This window comes from Gracilinanus agilis, chromosome 5 (genome assembly GCF_016433145.1).
Source record: "Gracilinanus agilis isolate LMUSP501 chromosome 5, AgileGrace, whole genome shotgun sequence".
In the NCBI taxonomy this organism is placed as follows: domain Eukaryota; kingdom Metazoa; phylum Chordata; class Mammalia; order Didelphimorphia; family Didelphidae; genus Gracilinanus; species Gracilinanus agilis.
In genome coordinates this window covers 69,078,421-69,100,670 of record NC_058134.1, presented here as the reverse complement: position 1 = coordinate 69,100,670, position 22,250 = coordinate 69,078,421, and the positions used below count along the sequence as shown (strand labels likewise).

Below are 22,250 nucleotides of genomic sequence, written 5' to 3'. Positions count from 1 at the left end.
CAGATTAAGTGAAATGGGCAAAGTCACATAAAGTAGAGCTGAGAACTGAACCCAGGTCACCTAACACCAAATGTGGTTATTCAACTTTCCGAATATTTTGACAATTTGGGCTGTACTGTTGATCTATTTTATTTAAATACAGCATATGGGAAGAGGAGCTAGAAAGGAATTTGGATATAAAATGTAGTTTTTGCAAATTCTGAGAGAGGAAAAAAAAAACTAAACCTTAGATGTTATTGGAAAACACCTATCCAAAAGGCATGTTTCTGAATCTATTTATTCAAATCATCCAGGGAAGCCTCCTTTCTTCCCCAGCATGCTTTCTCCACTGTCTTGATTATGATGAAAAAAAAAATCATCTGGAAAGCGAAATACTGCTGTGATTCTAAAATCAAGCATGATGAATTTGGAGAAAAATACTATTTGCCCTAATTTTACTTATACATTATGTATAAGTCTGTTTCATTGTTGGCATCCAGCAGTGGAAATTATAGTACATAAAAAGAAATTTGCATATAAAAGCATATTTGGATGTAGGAGTTTAGCAGAGATCAGGTGAATAGGTTATTTTGTTTTATTATTTTTTACCAGATTTGAAGGGAAGAAAAGCAAGATAGGCAGCAAGAAAAATTATTCATGACATATATGAATATGCATCTATAGATGCATATAGCTGGTGTTCCAAATGGCCTAAGGAAATGTGAACAGAACAGCAGAGGCTTCCAAGAACCCAAATCTTTACTTCTGAGTTCTGTGCTTACGGTGGCTGAGTCATCACTGCAAAATGAGATTGCAGACAAGCAGAAGGCAAAAAAATACATTTTACTACCATGACTTAAACAGTTACATATTCCTTGCTTTTAGCACTCTATCTTCCTTCTGATCCTGAGAGAGGGTGGGGTAATTATTTCTAACCCAGCTTCTGGGCTTGGCACCAAACATTTCTATCGCCATTACCAAGCAGCCATTGGCAGGAGTACACTTTACAGAAAACCGTTGTGCTCCAAGTAGCATGTTCCTCACAAAAACACACAGCTGAGAACATTCAAAACCAGCTGGAATGTCTGGTTAATATTTGGATCACCTTTCCAGGTCTTATACGTGGCTTCTCTCTTGCAGACGGTGGAAATAGGATAACAAAGCCACTCAGGGATTCTGGTTTGGCTGATGTCTGTTGCTTTGCCAGTTGCTTTAATTTGATCATGTATGGTTAAGACAATAAGCATTAAGTGATGGCTATGTTAGTCTATGGCACACTAGACATATACATGTTTTATATACACACGTACACATTTTTTACCCACTTGTTGTTACTCAGAAAGCTCACAATTACACCTATCTGAATACAATTAGTTAAAATTTTCCATTTGAAGCAGCTCATTTGCAATACATGAACCAGATGAAACATATTCTTCATCTGTGATCAGCAAATGTTTAATTATTTATATGGAAGGACCTCAGAGAGTGGGATTATTCTGGAATGCAAAGGAGAAAACAATACCAATTGATAGAAGAAAAATTCTAGGAGATAAGGTAGCATTTTGTTGGCTTTATTTATATTTATTTTCTTCTAAGTAAATGTAGTTGAAAATAAGTAGAAATAGGAAGAAGTGTAACAGGAATGACTGAATGATCCTTAATTGGTTCAATGGGAAAACTTGTCGAAAACTTTCTAATTTTTCAGAATGCTCCAAAAACAGTAGTGGAGAAATATGTTTTCTTTCAAACTCGCTATCCTTTTCCCCTGCCCCACCAAAAGAATGGGAAAAAAATAAGTCCTGGCAAAAACCTCTATTCTCTGGGGAAGTTGGTTTGAAATGGGAGTGTGGAGCACTACTTCACTTTAGTTAGATAATATCGCATTCGGAAAAAGTAAGACCAACACTAGAAAATCCTTTGACATAATTGGTATTCAAAGAAAAGTATTTGGCTAACATTTGTGGCTATGGATTCTCAAGAGTTTGGCTCTCACTCTTGAATGTTCATTCAAAATGATTTATAATCCTTTTGGGACTGTGGTCAGTGACAAAAAGAGTAGAACTAAATCCTAAAATGTGGAAAAAACTAGCTTTCCTTAATATGAAACGGCTTTCTGAAAATGAAGCAGAAAAATCCTACAAAAGAATCTAAATGTTCTGAAATGGATAATGATATGTGAAAGCCTTTCTTATGATAGGAACTACCTTATTAATGACCCATGTACACTTTTAAAGTTGGCATAAAAGATAGTTCTTGGAAAAAATGATCCAAACACAACTTTGAGGGGCGTTCACTAGAACTGGTTATCCATATCATTGTAGATACATTTCTTAAGTTTTGCTGAAAAATGATATAACAAAAATTAAAGAGAGCGGATGGAAAAAAGAACTGATTAATGTTAAGAATAGCAGAAAAGATACTGAATAGAAAATGAATATATTTGTATTGCTAGTATAAGCAGAAAATTGCCATCTTCAAAAAGGTGGATGGCAGAAACAGCAGAAAAACTTTTATCTCTGAACATCCCCTAAAATTTCAAGAGGCTCTTAGTGAGAACATTCATATGTATGCTATACAAATTCTTCCAAAGGATTTTTGGTTTTAATAATCTAATTAGTTTTTTTAGAGAGAAATAATTTGTTTTTTATCCATTCTGTTTAATTATTTTGCTGTGAAATAATTTTTTAAAATCCCAACAATTCTTGTTGACTGATTGATTTCCATTCCTATCTATCATATTGTTATAATTGCTTGGTGTTTAGTTTTGTCTGTAGCAGAATCATCCTCGAAGAAGTCACTGAATTTATCCATTTACATTGGTTTTCAATCTCATTTTATTACTTAAAAGCAAGGTCATTGAAGGTATAATCTGCATAATCTGTAAAAGATCAATGTTTGGCCCTTGTAATTGTTGAGCATACACAAAATTCTTATCTCTATACTTTCTCTCAGCTTGAAGGTAATTATGAGTTCTTGAAAATGATCCCAGTGGAGTAAAATATTTTGGCATGTTCTTTAAAGATGGAAAAATTTTATTTATAGTCTCAATGACAGACTGAATCTTTTGTCTGAGTCCCAGTCTAAGTATAGAAAAGCAGATTGGCCAGTAGGCAATTAATTTTTTTGGCTGTGACAATCCAAGAAATATAAAAATGCAAAATTTCCTATGGTCTTATGAAGTCTCATTCCATTTCCAAAGTAATTATGATGGAGTAGTTGGAAAGAGAACCAAATAGTACTGAGAATCTAAATTTTTTGTCTTTATAAAAATATTAATTTAGATATGGAATTCAAAATTCATTCAAATATGCGACTAGAGGAAGAGAACCAAAAATAACATGATTATCATTATAAATGAAAGCATCAGATATGAAGAAATTGTAGAGGGGAAGGAATTAACAGAGACAGAAAACTGAGTTGGTGCAGTTGTTTTCCTCATACTCAAAGGCAACAAGAAACATAATTTCATAGAGTGCTTATTCATCTCTCCCTGTGCTCATGATTGTACACAAAAGGGATACTATGGAGATAATTTATACAGCAATATCTGTTTCAACAGGTAAAGATTACACTAAGTCTACGAAAAACTTGACTAAGTCTTTCAAATCAAGTCAACCTGTGATTGATAAAATCACTGCAAAAGTGAGCATGTTATATGAAGAAGTTAAAAATTGAATTTAAGATAAACAAGTCAGGAATCAGATCAAATTCATACAGAATTGTGTGCAATGAGTATCAGAATTTTAAGACAACTAGGGAATCGGTTTTCTGGGATATCTGAAAGACAACAATGCTAAAAGAATGAGAAAAATTACAGAGTGTATTACAATCTAAAAGTTAACATGAACTAACAATATCCAGAAGTGATGATTAAGAAGACGAGGCTACTGACCATTATGCCTACTTTCTCTTCTTTATAAATCTTTATGAGAATGATTTTTGTACATATTAAAATTATACTTGATGAAGTTTTAAAGAGTAGACTTTTGAAGAACATTTTCTGTAATCTATAAAGATTCCATTTATTGTCACAGAATTGACAGAGAGGTACATAGAGAATACAGAAATATTATTTGCTGATTACCAAAAACAAAACAAAGCAAAAAAACAAACCCAAACCAACATCTCACTGGGTACAGTAAAATGCAATTTTCTCATATGCATGTTAAGGTCATTCTAGTTTCCTTGAAAGGTGCAAACCATACAGGACTTTTTTTTTTAAAGATATTCTGTGGTTTTCCTTTTTCTTTTAATCCTTTTCAATTTTTTTCTCTTTAAATTTCTTTATTTCTTTATTTAATTTAGACTATTTCCCCATGGTTACATGATTCATGTTCTTTCCCTCCCCATTTTGACCCCCTCCCCCAGTAGCCAACAAGCAATTCCACTGGGTTTTACATGTATCATTGTTCAAAACCTGTTTCCATTATTCATATTTGTAATAGAGTGATCATTTAGAGTCTACATCCCCAATCATATCCCCAATGAACCATGTAATCAAGGAAATGTTTTTCTTCTGTATTTCTGCTCCCACAGTTCTTTCTCTGGATGTGGATAGCATCTTTCTCATAAGTCCCTCAGAATTGTCCTGGGCCATTGCATTGTTGCTAGTAGAGAAGTCCATCACATTTGACTGTGCCACAGTGTATCAGTCTCTGTGTATAATGTTCTCCTGGTTCTGCTCCTTTCACTCTGCATCAATTCCTGGAGGTTGTTCCAGTTCACATGGAATTCCTCCATTTCTTTATCCCTTTTAGCACAATAGTATTATTCCATCACCAACAGATACCACAATTTGTTCAGCCATTCCCCAATCAAAGGACATTCCCTCATTTTCCAATTTTTTTGCCACCACAAAGAGTGTGGCTATAAATATTTTTGTACAAGTCTTTTTCCTTATTATCTCTTTGGGGTACAAACCCAGCAGTGGTATGACTGGATCAAAGGACAGGCAGGTTTTTAAATCCCTTTGGGCATCATTCTAAATTGCCTTCCAGAATGGTTGAATCAATTCACAACTCCACCAGCAATTCATTAGCAAACAACTTTCTTTAATGATCCTCTGATTATCATTTTTCAAATAAAGAATAAAATAGATATACTTGCTAAAATTTTAGTTCACTAGTTTTGGTTTATATACAATTCAAAGTTCAAATGAAAGTATTCTCTACAAATAGTAAAGTTCTCTAGTTGTATTGGTTTGCAGATGGTATTTTGCTGATTGCTTCTGTTTCTTAATTTTATGAATCATTCTCCATGAAAACCAGAGTGATTTAAGCAATCAAGATAGCAATGTTCACACACACACACACACACACACACACACACACCAACAAAGAATATAAATTAACTGGATTTTGATATGGAGTTGAACTGGCAACTTACTGAATTAGTCAGTGTTACGGGTGGGTATTGTGGGAAAACGTTGATCTAGGCTAAGAAAAGTTTTTAAAAAAGACAAGATTGCATTGTGTTTGATATTAAACTGCTCCCTGATACAAAAATTCATCTTTTTGACACTAACATTCTCCTATGTGGCTGTGAACTGTGGAATACTATGATCTTTGAAGGATCAAAACTGCAGTCATTTCAAAGAACAATTCAAAACACAAGGCAGTTGTAAGTAGCCTGTAGTCTATTATCAGTGATAACATTCAAGGATTCATCAAGTCAAAAACTATTTATTAAGCAACTACTATATGCAAGGTGCTGTGATGAGCACCAGAGTTGTAAATGAAAATTAAATTTTGCCTGCTTTGATAACATTTAATTATAGGATACTACATATACCATGATAAAAAAAATACAAAGTAATTTGAAGAGGAAAGAAAAAACAGTAACAACTTGTGGGATCCGAAAAGACTTTATGGAAGAAGTGATAACAGAGAAGTGAAGCAGTCTAAGATGTAGAAGTGAGGATGGAGGGCATTCCAGATATGGGATGGTAATAAGAGTTGAAATAACTAAGTTTGAGGAATGACAAGTAGGCCAATTTGGCTGGAAGATAGAGTTCAAGAAGGGGTAGTTTTTGAAATAAGTCTAGAAAAGTAGTCTCAAGTCAGACTGTGAAGAGTTTTAAATGCCAAGTTTAAGGAATTTTAATTTTATCCTGGAAGCAACAGAACCATGGAAGGTTTTTGACTGGGAGAAAGGCACAGTCAGATATGTGCTTTAACAGGTGCTAAAGATGTCACTTAGGAAATTCATGACCAGAACAGGAAATGAGCTGGTCATGTAATGAGAGTTAGGGATAACAGACAGTTGAAGTGTTGCTTGGCAATCCACAAAATAGTTAACACCTTTGAAGTAGGTCTCTAGCACATCCATAGAGAAGCTTATGGAGGAGGAGAACCATGAATTAAAAAAACTGTATGAGCTGAATTATGCAATGGTGAAGAAGTGCACACACTGTTGAAATCTCAGATCCCTTCAATATATAGTAAAAGTCATTGTTGAAGGTTAGTTGAGGTAAATAAGGTTCATATTTATAAAATATTCTACTTAAGAGTATTTTATAGCAATTTATTCCATCATTTTCAGAATTCTCTATTTTTTTTATTTATTCAGTTTTCCTGAATTTGAGGGATAGTCAGTTTAAAGTACTACATATTCTACATATGCTAGTCTTACTATTTTCTGGATAGATACAGTCCTTTAATGGAATCTAGAGACTTTCTACATTGATTTCCTATTCAGAAGGCTTTAAACTCCCCCCGCCCCCGTTAAATATGATATTTAATCTTAGATTTAGGTACATATTATTTATCATTTTAAAAAAGGTCTATTTCTATACTTTCTTGAAATTAAAAAACATAAGTGGGTATTGGATTTTGCATCTTTTAAAATCTGTTGATACAATCATGTTCTTTTCATTATTGATATTATTAGCATGATCTATGGTATTTATGATTTCCTTATGTTGAAACAATCCTGCATTCATGGCATGAGCTCAATGTGATCACAATGCATAATCTTTCTAGTATGTGGTTTTACCTGATTTGACAATATTTAATTTAATTTTTTTGCAGAAACATTCTTTAAGATTATCTGTCTATACTTTCCCCTTTCTACTTTATTTCTCTTTAGTTTAGGTACAAAAACCACATTTCACAGTAAGAGATTAGAAGAATATCTTTTTTTTTATTGTAAAGAGTTTATTGGAACATTTAGTGAATTCACTTGTAAATCCATATGTTCTTTTAATTTTTTCCATTGAAAGTTCATTCATGGCTTCTTCATTTTCTTTTACTTTTTTGATATTTAAATTGCCTATTTCTCTTATTATTTTATGTTTTTATAAGAATTTATCTTTTTCATCTGCTCTATCGGATTTGATAACATAATGGAACAAAACAATTTCCAATAATTTCCTATATTTCTTCTTCATTTGTTGTAAGTAAATTTTTTGATAGAATCAATTTGAATTTCCTCTCTTTAAAATCATATTAGTTATGCTGTTTATTCATTTAGTTGTTTTTTAAAGCTTCTAGTTTTTTTTACTATTTTAGTGGTGTTTTTAACTTTCAACTTTGCTTTCAACCTTATTAATTTTATTTCAATCTTATTAATTAAATTCAATCTTTTTATTTTCAGAATTTCCATTTTGCTGATATTAGGAATTTTTAATTTGTTGTTTAAACTTTTTATTTATATGCCTGATTCTTTGATTTGTTCTTTCTTTTCTTAATAAAAGCATTTTGAGTCATAAATACCTCTGACTGTTTTACCTGTATCCCATAAATCTTGGTATATTATCTCATTATTTTTATTTTATTTAATGAAATTTTTGTTGTTTTTATAATTTATATACATATCTGTGTATTTGTGTATGTCTATATGTATATAATTGTGTTTCAGTCTTTTATCTGGTTCAGATGAAAGATTTCATGGATGCCTGTCCTCTGTACCATTCTTCTATGATTATATATATTCTTCATCTTCTTCATCTTTATTATGTGATATTGATATTTTCCTCCATTTCCTCATCATTTCTACCCTTTATATATATTTCTCCCATTTTTATCTCCTAAGAATATCAAAATAGTGCAAAACAACCCATGGGTTCTCCGTAACTTGTTTTTTTATCCTCCTATTAACATGTAAACAATTCATTAACAAATACTCCCTTCTAATGAAAAAAAGTTGTACCTTTCTGTTTCTCTTGGTACCTTCATTTCCATGTCAGAATGTCTACTCAGTTCCGACTTTTTCATGAGAATTTCTTAGTGATTTTCTATCATTTAAAATCCATTTTCCCTGCATGGGATTGATTATACTTACTTTTCCCAGGTGAGTTGTCCTTGCTTTTAATATTTTATCTTTTGCCTTTTGAAATATCAAATTCCAAATTCTTCCCTCTTCTGCTTTCTAATGACAGATGAAGTCTTGAGTGATCCTTATTTTGTCCCACTGAACATTTTCTTTTTGTCTGCTTATGGCATCCCCCCCTCCCCCTTTGACCTAGAAGTTTTGGAATTTGACATATCTGAAAATCTCTATTTTGGACTTTCTATCAGGAGACGATTAATAGTAGAATCTAAATGCACTTTGCTCTTTAGTTCTAGAAGTCATAAGCAATTTTCCTTTTTAATCTTCCTGAAATATGGTATCAACACTTTATTTGTAATGATTTTTGGATAGCCAAATAATTTTTAAATTATCTCTCTTTCATCTGTTTTCCAGGTCAATTGTTTTGATGTAACTATTTAAATTTCTTCAATTTATTTCAGTCTTTTTATTTTGTTTTTTTACTATTTTTATTTTTATTGAATTACTATTTTCTGTCTAGTCAATTCTTAATTTCAGGATACTTTATTCTTGGGTGAGAATTTTCACTATTCTAAGGCATTAATTTTCTTTGTTATCATTTCCTCCATAACAATTTAATTATGTATCTTTTATTTTATTTCTTTCAGGTACTTCTTTAATCCTTTTGGCCAGGCATTTTTTTCTATAGAGGCTTTACTTGGACTTGTGGGAACCCATTCTCCTTGGAGTTTACTCCTGAGTATATCTTAAAGCAAGACATTTCCTCTTAGTTTTTAAAGTTTTCTTTGGTTTGCTTCTCTCAACAGCTTTATCTAGATTGTGGTAGAAAGTGCTGTGCTTGGGCCAGACTATACAACTTAGTGGTATAGCCAGCATCATTTTGGTCTTGAATCTGTTGGCTAAGTGTCTTTCAAGGAACTCTGGGGCTGCTCTTTTGCTGAGATATTCCTGGGACCTCCCTCATCACAGAATGGCAGGAATTTTCTTTGTTATATTCTATTTAGAGTCTTTCCCTCCTGTTTTTGAGTGCAGGTGCTATTTCTACTTAGTCACTATTAAGGTCTTGGAGTTACCTTGTGCTAGCCTTTGTCTAGGGCCTTTCTTCTACCTCTAGACCTAGGCAACTAGTGGAGTATCAGTACTTGCCTAATCTTCTATTGCTAAGATTTTAGAATGCTGAGGTTAATTTTTACCTAGGGCCTTTTCTTCCCTTTGGCTAGGGAGAGCTGTGAGTACCTTTCCTAGATTGACTGGAGTTCCTTATGGGAGCCCCATTGGATGCCCAGAGGTCTCTACTCTGAGATTCCTTGGGTTTCTCTGCACTCAACTTTCCAAATAACTTAGCTTGTTTGTCTCAGGGTCCTTATAGGATTTCTGGGTTCTTCCCATTATAAGATTTAAATCAATGTTCAATACTCCAAGTATTATATTTTGATAAAGTTTATTAATAATCACTTGAAGTAGAAGGAATAAAAAGGAAATAGAAGTATAAAAAACCTTGTTATCTAACAAAAATAAGACCACGTGATTAAGTTCTCCTGCCTGCTCACCTCACACCACCTCCACCAAATGGGATCATAGGAAGAGAGAGAGAGGTGAGGCTACACAAAACTTATATCCTCCTTACGTCAGCAATGTGACATGAGAAGGAAAGTGGGATACTGGGAATTGAAGTACAGGAGAACAGGTTCTAATTACACAATCCCCCATGTGATTCCCATGGGAAACAAGTATGTAGAAATCTCCCAGATTTACATGCCTAGTTTCCCCATGGAATCATTACACGTAATCAACTTATATCTCGAAAGATCTTTAACTAGAGGTATATACAATATTGCAGTTTCAGAGGGGAAATTACAATAATTTGGGAATAAGACGGAAATAAAAGAGAAAGAGAACAAAACTACCAGCAAGAATTGATTCAGATAGGAGAATTCATTTTACTAATTCAGTTCCTTCCCAAATTTATTCCTATTTGGGGATAATGCCTAAATTCCACATATCATGTCATACCTAGAGCTCAGGCCAAGTTGAAAGAATGAACAGAAAACTTAAGACCATGATTGGAAAACTGTGCACTGAGATTCATTTAAAATGGTCTGCAGTTTTCCCTCTATCTCTATTTTATCTTTGAAGCAAGTCCATGGGAGAACTACACATCTCATCATAGGACACCCCCCTATATAGGCTAAGCCTTTTTCTCCTGCATATACATCACTACTGGGGGGGGCACTTTTTATTTCTTCATATATACAGGAATTGCAGATCAAATTGCAAGAACCCCGTGAATTCAGAGCTGCAGTACAAGCAGGACCTATAGACTTCTCCCTTAATGACCTAAACCCAAGAGACAAGGTGTACATAAAGAACTTCCAGCTTACTGGAGCAATTCAGCCTGCCTTGGAAGGTCTATTTCAAGTACTGTTAACCACTCCAATAGCTGTCAAAATTGGACAAAAGTACTCTTGGATTCCTTTTAAATAAAGTTTAAAGTTTAAAATATCCATTTGCTATAATATTAATGTATACTCAAAAAGCTTTAGACTATGGATACCTGCCACTGATTGATAAATATTGTGGGACTGTGATTAATCATTGTGTCTGATTCCAGGAGAAGGGATCACAAAAGAGCCATTGTACAGTGCAAAGCAGCAAAAGGTCGAGAAGACCAACAACCCTTGTGGGATTAATGATATCTGCACCACCACAGAGGACTTGTTTGAGGTTCGAGATAGTGACTGTTTGACATATGTCAGATGCAGTTCTTCTCTGTGCCACATTCTAACAAGTGCCTAAGTTTGGCTGCCATTTCGGCTTCCCTATCCCTGAGAGTGTAGGTAAAATCAGACCAGGCAGTGATACTTCCTTTTTACATCAAAATCTAGTCTTTTTTTCTCCCTTACAACATGGCAACTTTCTGTAGTCCTGGCTGCCAGTGGGTAAGTGCAACATTACCACATTTGCCCTACAGTCTTGTGGGACAGAAATCCCTTTAATTGGATTGTGATTTAAGAACCTATTATGAATTTATTCTTGCTTTCTCAGAAATTTATATATATATAAGTTTTGATATTTTGGTTTTGATTTTGATTTTCTTTTCTCCAAAATTTTAATATTTTTTCTTCTATTTGTTTTTCTTTTTTTTCTTTTTTAATGTTTTTGGTTTTTCTTTCAACACTTGACTCATATACCACATAACTCAACTATGTATCCAAGAGTTGATCCAGGTGTTGATCAACACCATCCTCAGGGGGATTGTATAATTTTCATAAAACCCAAGGTTTAAACATTTTTTGAAAGAAATTTCAAAAAAAGAAGTTTGCTAACTCCTCAAGTCAAGAAAGTGAACTGTTTGGAGAAAGTACCATAAAGAAACCTATACTGCATCAGAAGATCCAGAGTGAAATTTGGGATATAATTGATTGAACTGAAGGGGGTTGAGCAAATTTATTCTGAATGTAAACTCTTATGCCAAAGGGGACTGCTCCCTAATTGGCTTTTTGCCAATGCACCTAGCAAACATTGGTTTTGCTCTCTCTCTCTCAATCTCTCTCTCTCTTTCTCAATCTCTCTCTCTCTCAATCTCTCTCTCTCTCTCTTTCTCAATCTCTCTCTCTCTCTCTCTCTCTTTCTCTCTCTCTCTCTCTCTCTCTCTTATTGCCTTCTTATCTTCAAGTATTATAGTTTCCTCTTAGAAAAGTGCAATATTGTATGTACCTGTAGCTAGAAGATCTTTAGAGGTATAAGTTAGTTATGTTAAATGATTCATTGGGGAAACTACTCTCCCAAAGAATCACAGGGGCGATTGTGAAGAGTGATTCAAACTTTCTTTGTCTATCAATAAGCAACTTTTAACTTAATAAATCAAAAATTTAAGCACCCCTACTTAACACTAAGCAATAGAATTCACAAATCATTTACTAGAGCAAGTAACCTCCAAAGGCTACTGCCACCCCCTTAACCTGGGACCCCTCTCCCTACCTATCCCCCACTCCTGGGAAGTGCTAGGCAACTTGAAAGTCTGCAGTTGGTTCCTGTAAAGTAGAGGGAAGAACAAGAAGTGATGTGGAAAAGGACTATAAAAAGTCCTGAACTTCCTGCCCATGAAGGCTTTTCCTTTGGATTTCTTCTTTGGAGGTGGCTTCTCCTTTGGAATGCTTCTTTGGAGGACTTCACCTTTTGGACTTCTCTTTTGATCTTCTTTTCCTTGGGAGTTTGTCTTCGGAGACTCAGTGTTGGTGAGTTGGGTGAGTAGCTGGCCTACTTTTCCTGACTTCTGGAGAGATTGGTTCCAGAGAGGCCTTCCTTTCCTGGAAAAGGTTGCTGAGTTGGTGGAACCCTTGCTGAAGACACCGCCTGGTACTCTGGTTGAAGGTTACCAAGCCCTGCTGGGGCTAAGCCAGACACCAGAGCAACACTTAGGGTGATAGGCTAGATATTTTTCCACCCTCTTCTTACATTTTTCCACTTTTACTCTTTCCACCTCTTTGTAAATAAAGCTACTAATAGTCATTTTGACTAAAGCTATAATAGTTTTAATAGGTGACCACAATATTACTTTAGAACTTTCATATTAGCATAAAAACCTAAATTTCATATTCTTACACTATGAAACCCAAAAGCTGTGTGAATTTATCTACAAGTGATTCTTCTCTTTTTTTTTCCAAAATGGTGCATCCTTTTGTTCAACCAGAGCCTACTCAAAAGGTCTTGATATTTCTTTTGTCATCAACAAATGAGAAGTAACATGATGTCATAAGATAGCTTGATAGGTTTTGGAGTTAGGAAAATCTGCATTTATGTCCCTTTTCAGGTGTAATATTGGTTGTGTACCCTGGGCAAATCACTTCACCTTTCAGTGCCCTGCATCCAACTCTCTGAAACTATAAGTGAGGGAAGAATTGTCCATTTGCATCTGTGGAAAGAGTTTTCCACACTGGCAGTTCCCCAAACCAATGGGTCAAGATCAAGAAAAAAAGGCATCAACAGCAGATATTTATTAAAGACCAGGGGGGCAGCTGGGTAGCTCAGTGGAGTGAGAGTCAGGCCTAGAGACAGGAGGTCCTAGGTTTAAACCCGGCCTCAGCCACTTCCCAGCTGTGTGACCCTGGGCAAGTCACTTGACCCCCATTGCCCACCCTTACCAGTCTTCCACCTATGAGACAATACACCGAAGTACAAGGGTTTTAAAAAAAAAAGACCAGGTATAGCTGAAGAATGTTATGCTGGGCCCCAGGGATTAAAAAATGCATGAATCATAGTCTCTGACCTTGAGGAGCATATGTCTTTAATTGAGGTAATAAGGCATACATAAAAAGTAAATATCAGGTAGTTTATGTTAATGACCAATGAATGTTGAGGCAAATGGGCCAATGCTTAGGTCCAGTATCTTGTAGGTAATAGAATATTTGTTGAATGAATGGAATAGAAGAACATTCATTAAGCATTTACTAAAATGCAGAGCAGAGTGCTGAGGATACTAGTAGAAAATTGAGACAGTCTCTGCTCTCAAGAAGCTCCCATTCTAATTTGGAGAGAAAACATAAAATTGGTGGGTAGTCCCCAAGGATGGGCTTCATTGGCAGAGTGTTCTTAGTTCTGAGGAGAAAGCATGGTCCCCAAAAGCTGTTGGTCTTTGAAAGAAGGTTTGAGTTAAAATTGTCTGTTTGAAGAACTGAGCAGTACCTGGCTTTTTATGGTCACTGGAACCCAATGTGCCTGTGCCTAGGAGGATTAACAGTTGCAGATTTCCACATGTTAGATCATTGTAGAGCAATGTCAACATCATGGAAACAGTAATTTTTAATGTTCACTAGTCCTGGTTATTATCTGGATGTTTTACACACAACCAGGCTATGACCCAAAAACTTTAGACAATTTGGGAAATGTGGCAGAGAATTATTCCACAGCTGTCATATTTACCCATAACTCATCTCTTAACAAGATACAGCTTGACCCCTTATGTTTTAGAAATTGAAGTGAAAAATCAGATTTTAAACCAAAAACAAACCATTCAGAGATGCAAGACCATAGGGAAAAATTCTTTTCTAATGCTTGTTGTCAAGTATAATCTTTTATCATACTTGTAAATGTTAAAATGTTCTTACATCGGTTTTTAAGACATTTTGAAAAGGATTATCTAAAAGGAAAATTTGATAAAGAGATTAAAAATCTTAAAAAGTCTCATCTTAATCTGAATTTTGAGTTGGCTACAGCTTTTATTGTTTTAATAAAATGTTCTTTTTTAATGTTGAATACTCATTTTAAAAGGAAAAAGAAATAAAGAAACAAATATGCATTTTTCTGGTTGAGGTTTTCCAGTATTTACTCCATGAATCTGGTGTAAAGATTATCTTAATTCAATGAATAGTCAACATGCAACATGCAATAAATATTTACTAAGCATTGTGGCAGGATGTTAAGGGCTTTAGATTTGGTTCTGTCATTCAGCACCTATGTAAAGATCCAAGGCAAAAATCATAATCCCTTACTGCCTCAGTTTCCTGATCTATAAAACATGCCTTTGGAATAGATGACTTTCTAGGTCCTTTCCAAACTTAAATCTATTTCTAAGCAATTTTATTTGTCAGACATTGTTCTTTCTAGGAGATAGGGTTACAGCCATAAAAAATGTCACCATCCCTGGTTTTTTGGAGCTTAGCATTCTATTTCTATCTTACCATTTTACTTGTGTTGATAGTTCCAATCTTTTATTTTAAAAATGGAATCTATAGAATTAAGTTAGCAAAAATAACCAATAAATTTATATTCCACCTTCCCATAATTAAAATCTTTTAAATCCATAAATCCTTGTAAATTGCCTACTATGCACAGATTAGTAGCTTAGGTTCTGGTTACAAATATATTCTTGAAATATGGATTTCCTCTTAAAATTATTTTAAAAATCAGTGTTTTTTCAAATGCCCTGATAACAGCATAGCATATCATTAATAAATTGTAATTGTCAATTTTCTGTCTAATGAATACTATAAAAATTATAGTAAAACTAATGGTAAATTTTAAGATAGTAAAAATAATAAAGTATTGTGTATTTTACCATTCTAAGTGTATTCTTAGCCCTCTCTACCTCTTTGTCAATCCTTTTGCTCCTTTAGGATGTATATGACTAAATTGGTACAACGAGACATACATAAAAAGTTTTATGTTAAAGACCAATTAGTGTAAGTGTAGATGGCTTGATGGCTCAGAGGTGTAGAGAGCCAAGTCTGGAGACAGGAGATTGTGTGACCCTGGGCAAGTTACTTAACCCCCATTATCTAGCCCTTGCCATTCTGCCTTGGAACCAATATTAGTATAGATTCAAAGATAGAAGGTAAGGGTTTACAAAAATGACCGAGTGTTCAGGCAAATGGTGATGGTTGGGGCAAGATTAGACAACAGTTGTTATGAACAAGTTCTGGGTATTTTAGTACAGCAGTGTCAAACTCAAATAAAAATGGGGGCCATTAATTAATGGCCGCATATTGACAATTTAGAATACAATGCTATTTATGTTTTATTGCATTTTTTATTTGTTTTGTTTAATATTTCTCGATTTCATTTTAATCTGGTTTGGGCAGCCCTTGGGGGTATTGTAGGTGGCCTGAAGTCTGTGTGTTTGACAGCACAGTTTTACTGCGTTGCTAACTCATCAAGCAGTATGATGGGGCAGCCTCCAAAGGGAATGTGATTTGGACCTGCTTTCAGAGCTTTCAGGCAAAAGGAGATAAGAGTTTTGTTGTGCTGTGCCCTCTTCAGGCTTCATCTGGAGTATTGTTAGTTCTAGGTGCTATGATTTAAGAAGAAGGACCTTTTTATGGCATTTATAAGGTTGGACATTTCTAAAGGACCACCAGGATAGAGAAGTACCTTAAGTCCATTTCATATGAAGATTAGTTGAAGGAGCTGGTCCCTTTTAGCCTGGAGGAGAGAAGACTCAAGGGAGTAGAGATGGAAACTCATAATTGTCTTTAATCATTTGAATGACTGATGAATGGAGGAAGAATTTGATTTGTTCTTTTTGTAAAAGAGAAATGTGTAAAATTTGTCAATGTGCAAAAATCGTAACAAGGTCTACAGGCTTCATGTCTGGAAAAACTTCCTAACAGAGTTGTCCAGAAATAGAATGGTCTGCCTCCAGTGGGGTGAGCTGGTGGGTGTTCCCTCCTTGGAGGCCTTCAAGTTGAAGATGGATCAGGGAGGTTAAGATGAGGATTCCTTTTTTATGTACAAGTATGACTACAAGGTTATTGAGATCCTTTCAACTCTGAAATCCAATGATTCTGTGACTTTAGAGAGTTCTATTCAATTCTAAAATCTATACACTTCTTTTTTTTTTTAAACCCTTGTACTTCGGTGTATTTTCTTATAGGTGGAAGATTGGTAAGGGTGGGCAATGGGGGTCAAGTGACTTGCCCAGGGTCACACAGCTGGGAAGTGGCTGAGGCCGGGTTTGAACCTAGGACCTCCTGTCTCTAGGCCTGACTCTCACTCCACTGAGCTACCCAGCTGCCCCAAAATCTATACACTTCTAATACTGACTCAGATCAACAAAAATGTTTTCATAGCTAAAAAAAATACTGTAGGCAAAGTGTCATTATCTTGAGCCTAATGATTTTGTTCCTGGGTTTGTTTCTAAAGAAATTACTTAATATTTCCATAACATTATAGGGGGAATACTTTTGACTTTCATATTAGTTATAAACTACTTTGAACTATTAATGGCAAACTTCTCATATGAGCAATGCTTCTTAGCAAATGACGTGACTTTTTGCTGAACCCAAGAGCTCTAGTTACAATATTCAAATTTGTTAGAAATTGTTTTATCTATTGCTATGGTATGCAGCTTGTTTCAGAATTTGCATTTTATTTTCAATTAATTTATTGGCTATTTATAAAAAAACATTATGTAAGATGTGATCAACATTTTAAAGCCAAATCTGCATTTAATTTAAAGCCATAAAAATTGATTATTCAAGTGCCAGAAGAATTTATTTTGTATCCAAAAGATCAGATTTCAAAGAACCTAATGGCATGATGTAGATTTTGTGTGAATTTAATGAGGGACTAATCATTTCCATGTTTGTTAAATTTTTTTCTTTAAGGTTTTGGGCAATGGTTACATATATAAAGAGAAATATTTGTTGTGGCCACCAGCAGTAGTGCATGGACCCTAATGTTTTGGAAAAAAAAACATGAAAATATTTTATCGTGGTTTCCTTTTGAATAGATATTAAGCTATGTAAGCAACTTAGAAAAGAAAAATAAATTTATGATGTCCATACATTATTTTATTTGGGCAAATATAATAAACTAAGTAGATATATTTGGTTTTTAAAATATTTACAATGGTTTCAAGTTTATATCTATAATTATATATATATATATATGACAGATAAGGGCTATATAGTATTTTTGTGTGATGGATCAAAATGCAATGCCAATTTAGAGTTTTTTCCTGGTGTGAGTATTGAATGATGGTACTATACATTTGGACAGGAATCGATCCTTAAATGCCTGCTTACCCTTAGACAAAAGCCCTTGTATTTAAGACTAAAATATCAATTTTCTTTGTTTTGAACCACTTCACAATATTTTATTCAAGACAAACTGATCAGAATATATTCTAAAAACTACTTTAGGTACATTAAGTCACATACCGTTAACTGAGAAAAAAATGACCAGTGGACTCTCAAAAATTATTCTAAGAGAATCTAATTTTGGGTTTGTAATCTGTCAGTCATGATCGGTAATCCTTTCAGCTCCCTGTCTCTTTGGTTTTACACAGAGTGGGGATTTTAATAGCTGTTTGTCCAACTGAATTGTTTTCTTAAATACATAAATGGAGTTGATCATCACTGCTACTTAACGAAGACTGTGTAGTGAGAAATCCACCATGTTTCCAACTCATACATCTCTATCAATAGAACAACTTTGATTTTCTGCTCACAAGGATGAAAGCGTACTTGCTTCTACATCTATCCTTCAGTTTCAGCTTTAGTCACTTTTTCCAGAGATTGCTGCAAGTAGCCTCCAACCTGGTCTATATCCTATTAATCCCTTTCCTAGTCTGTTCTACATACAATTATCATCATAATGTTTCTCAAATACTGTTTTCATAATACTACTAACCCAACTCAAGAATTGATGATGGCTCTCTCTTTTCCTATCATATAAATTATTAATTATTAAATCTAACATTCAAGGCAGCACCCCATACCCATCTCTCTCATCTCTTTTATGTACTTGTTGGCATAGATACTCTGAGCCCATTAGAATGGGTAATCTCCCCTAAAAAACGTGCATATTCTTACTTGTGTTTGTGCAGGCTATTCCCCCAAACTAAAATTCTATTCAAGTCAATTTCATTCAGTTCAAAAGAAATTTGGGTTTTCATAGCTAAAAAGTAATAAATCCAGGAAGCTCTCAAGAGTAAGGAGCACCTTTTTGGTGTAGTAGAGAGTCCTCTGCCAAGGCCAAGCTCTTCATTAACTGGTCTGAGTGGATATGTGCCTCTAACCTTGTTAAAGGTCTGTTAAAGGCCAACCTCCATGATCTCATTTCAGTCCATTCCAACAAAGCAACAGGTCTCCCTTAACCCTCAGCTGGAACCAGGGAGGGAAGGGATCCTCTTGTTGGGTTGGATCCAGCCTAAGAGCAGAACCTCAGACACTAAGTTCTTTACATTCAGTACACTGCCGAGGACCAGACCCTGCATCACCATCATCCAGGAACAGGGTCTCTGATACTAGGTCTGATGTTTGGCTGTAGCCATAGTGAAACTTTGAACTTCACATCACGTTCTATAAACTTGGGGTTAGGCAAAGGACATGGCACTGAATTTGAGGTTCAGTCACCCCTTCTGGGATTCAGTCACCAGGTATTTAGAGACCCCGATATCTAATCAAATCCTTATTTCCTGAGACTTGAGAGGACTAACTTCTGTTGAATTTTGCCAACACAGGAATCTATCAGATAGCTCTGCATTGCGGTCTAATGTGTAAGAAACACCGTCCTCTTCCTTGTCCTTCCATGGCTCCAAGAAACTGTGGCATACACAGTGTCCACAGGCCAGCAAAACTGGTGTGGCAGTGGGCTAAATCGGGTTGAGTGTAACTTAACAGATGTCAGGTTAGTCCACTCCAAGCATGTGAAGACTTCCCTGGGTAGAATGAGTACATGAGAACAATCTGATCCAGAGGGCCAGAAAATTTCTGTGAAAGAGCTATCTCCTGACATTGGGTGAAAACAAGAATTTTGAGCAGCATAAATGAGAGCTGAGTGCATTCCAGACATGATGGCATGGTGACAGTAGATATAATGTTGAGTTTGACTATAGAGCTTAGCTAAAATAAAAGGTATGTGAAATGGGTTCAATCGCAATGCACTATTTTAAAAAATACAAATATGGGCATAAATGCTGGAGGGGAATAAAGAAAAATAGGTTCTATTGATAGAGCTATGACCTGGTATAACCATTCTGGCGTACAGTTTGGAACTATGCCCAAAGAACATAGAATTGTGCATACCTTTTCTCCCAGCAATACCATTACTAAGTCTGTGACCCAAAGAGATAAAAAAGAGGAAAAAGATCTATATGCACAAAAATTCATAGCAGCCTTTTTTCTTGTGGTGGCAAAGAATTGGAAATTGAAGTGATGTCCTTCATTTGGGAAATAGCTAAACAAATTAGGGTCTCTGATTGTGATAGAATTCTTTCATGTTACAAGAAATTATGGAGATGGCTTCAGAAAAACCTGGGATGGGATGATTTATTGAACTGATGAAAAGTGATGTGAGCAGAACTAGGGAAGAATTTAGCACAAAAGCAGCAATATTGTAACAATCAGGTAACTCTGATTAATACAGTGATCCACAACAATTCCAGAGGACTCATGATAAAAAATGTTATTCATTTCTGGAGAGAGAATTGATGAATTCCTGAGTGCAGATTAAAGAGCATTTTTTCACTTTCCTTATTTTTCTTGCTTTTTTACAGCATGTCTAATGTGTAAATATATTACATGATTCCATATGTATAAAAAAAGTGTGGTCTTGATTAACTTGCAATTGTATATTATGTTACTATTGTAGGGAGGAAATCAGACAGCTACAGTAATTGCATTATGTTCAATGAGAGATTTCAACTTGGCCCAAGAAACCTGTCAGCTGGCTATTAGAGATGTTGGGGGTTTGGAAGTCCTAATCAATTTGCTTGATACAGATGAAATCAAATGTAAGGTGAGTAGCTTTGTTAGCAATAGGTGTTGCATCTCTTTTCCTATATTGTCTAAGAATGAATAATGCACATGATGGTGTTTATTTTCTGAATAGAAACATGAAAAGGATAGTTCTTTACTAAAAAGTTCTCAGGGGAAGGTATTGAGAACCAGGACTAGAGATGGGAGATTCTGGGTTCAAATTTGATCTCAGACACTTCCCAGCTGTGTGACTCTGGGCAGGTCACTTAACTCCCATTGCCTAACCCTTACCATTCTTCTGTCTTGGAACCAGTATTGATTCTAAGATGGAAGGTATTGGTTTAAAAAAAAAAAGTTCTCATCATTCATTCATTGTCAGCTAGTTGATAAATATTTATTAAGTGCCTTCTATATGCCAGGCACTGTGCTAAGTGCTAGGGATACAAACACTAAACAAAATAACAGTCCCTGTCCTCAAGGAGCTTACAGTCCTCTAAGGGGAAAACAACTCACAAAAAGCACCTGAAAATCAGGTGAGGAAGGCACTCAACATAAGGCCATAATGGTGAAGTCTAAAGTGGGGTACAGCCAGGTGGGAAGTAGTGGACATGGACTCCCCCTTTGTGGAGGCTTTAGAGCAATGGTCGGCAACCTTTTTGGCCGTGACAGCCATAAATGCCTGCGGAAGGAGGATGGAAGTGGAAGGCACTGGAATATGGGGCGGGGGCTGAAGGGCCCCCTGGGGCACATCCTGGGGCTCTGCCCAGACTGGCTGGGTCGGGAGGTGGAGCCAGAAATGACTCAAGAGCCATATGTTGCTGACCCCTGCTTTAGAGGGAAAGCTTTGCCTTCTAAAAGTGCAGAAGATACTGAAAATACTGATAAGGTCCAAGTAACAAGACTGATTCAATCTTATAGGATATTGAGGTTCTTCTTGATTAGGTTCCTGGGGGCATTTATTCAATAAACATTTATTAGTTACTAGTATGTTTTCTAGGAAATGTGCTTAGGATACAGCCACATACACATGCACACACATACATGTAAAGTTCCTGCCTTGGGAGTTTAGAACCTATTTAGGGGAAATGATGTATACAGACATAAATAAATACAAAATATATATAGGGTAATCTTGAAGGGGAGGCCCATAACTACTGGGATGTGGGGATTAGGGCAGACCTCATGTATAAAATAGCACTTTATCTGTTTTATACTTTTCATGATGCAGTGAGGTGGTAATATGGGTAGAGTGCTAAAGACTGGCAAGAAGACTAGAGTACAAAGTCCATTTGAGATACTATGTGACCCTGAGTAAGTCACTTAACCACTGATTGCCTTTGTTTTCTCCTCAGCAAAATGGAGATAATAATAGTATTTACCTTGTTGGGTTGTGAGGACAAAATGAAATATAATCTGTTACTTGTAGACTACCATTTTATTGCTTTCTATTTTTATTATATTTATCATGGTCTTACATCATATATCTATCTTAATCTCATATAAACAGTTTTTGAGTCACCCAATTCTTGGGGATGAGACACAAAAGTGAATATGGAATTTATTCTAGGTATGAGAGACAAATACACATACACACACACACACACACACACAAAGGCACAGAGACAAGAGAAGGAAATATATATATATATATGTATACATACATATATATATATGTTTATACATGTATGTATGTGTGTATGTATAATAATCCTAGAGAATCAGATTAAAAATTAATTGAAACTTTTGATTTCTTTACCTGAAAATTGCCTATTCTTGTCTCTTGCCCATTTATCAATTTGAGAA

At 35.2% G+C, this 22,250-nt stretch overlaps 1 protein-coding gene across 1 annotated transcript in view; it reads left to right on the top strand.

Annotated features, from left to right (window-relative positions):
* Positions 1-22,250, top strand: part of ODAD2 (outer dynein arm docking complex subunit 2) — a 203,015-nt gene that overhangs the window by 56,908 nt on the left and 123,857 nt on the right. The window contains exon 10 of the mRNA XM_044678938.1: positions 20,341-20,487. Coding sequence (XP_044534873.1) covers positions 20,341-20,487 — 147 coding nt within the window. The remainder of the gene's footprint in view (positions 1-20,340; positions 20,488-22,250) is intronic.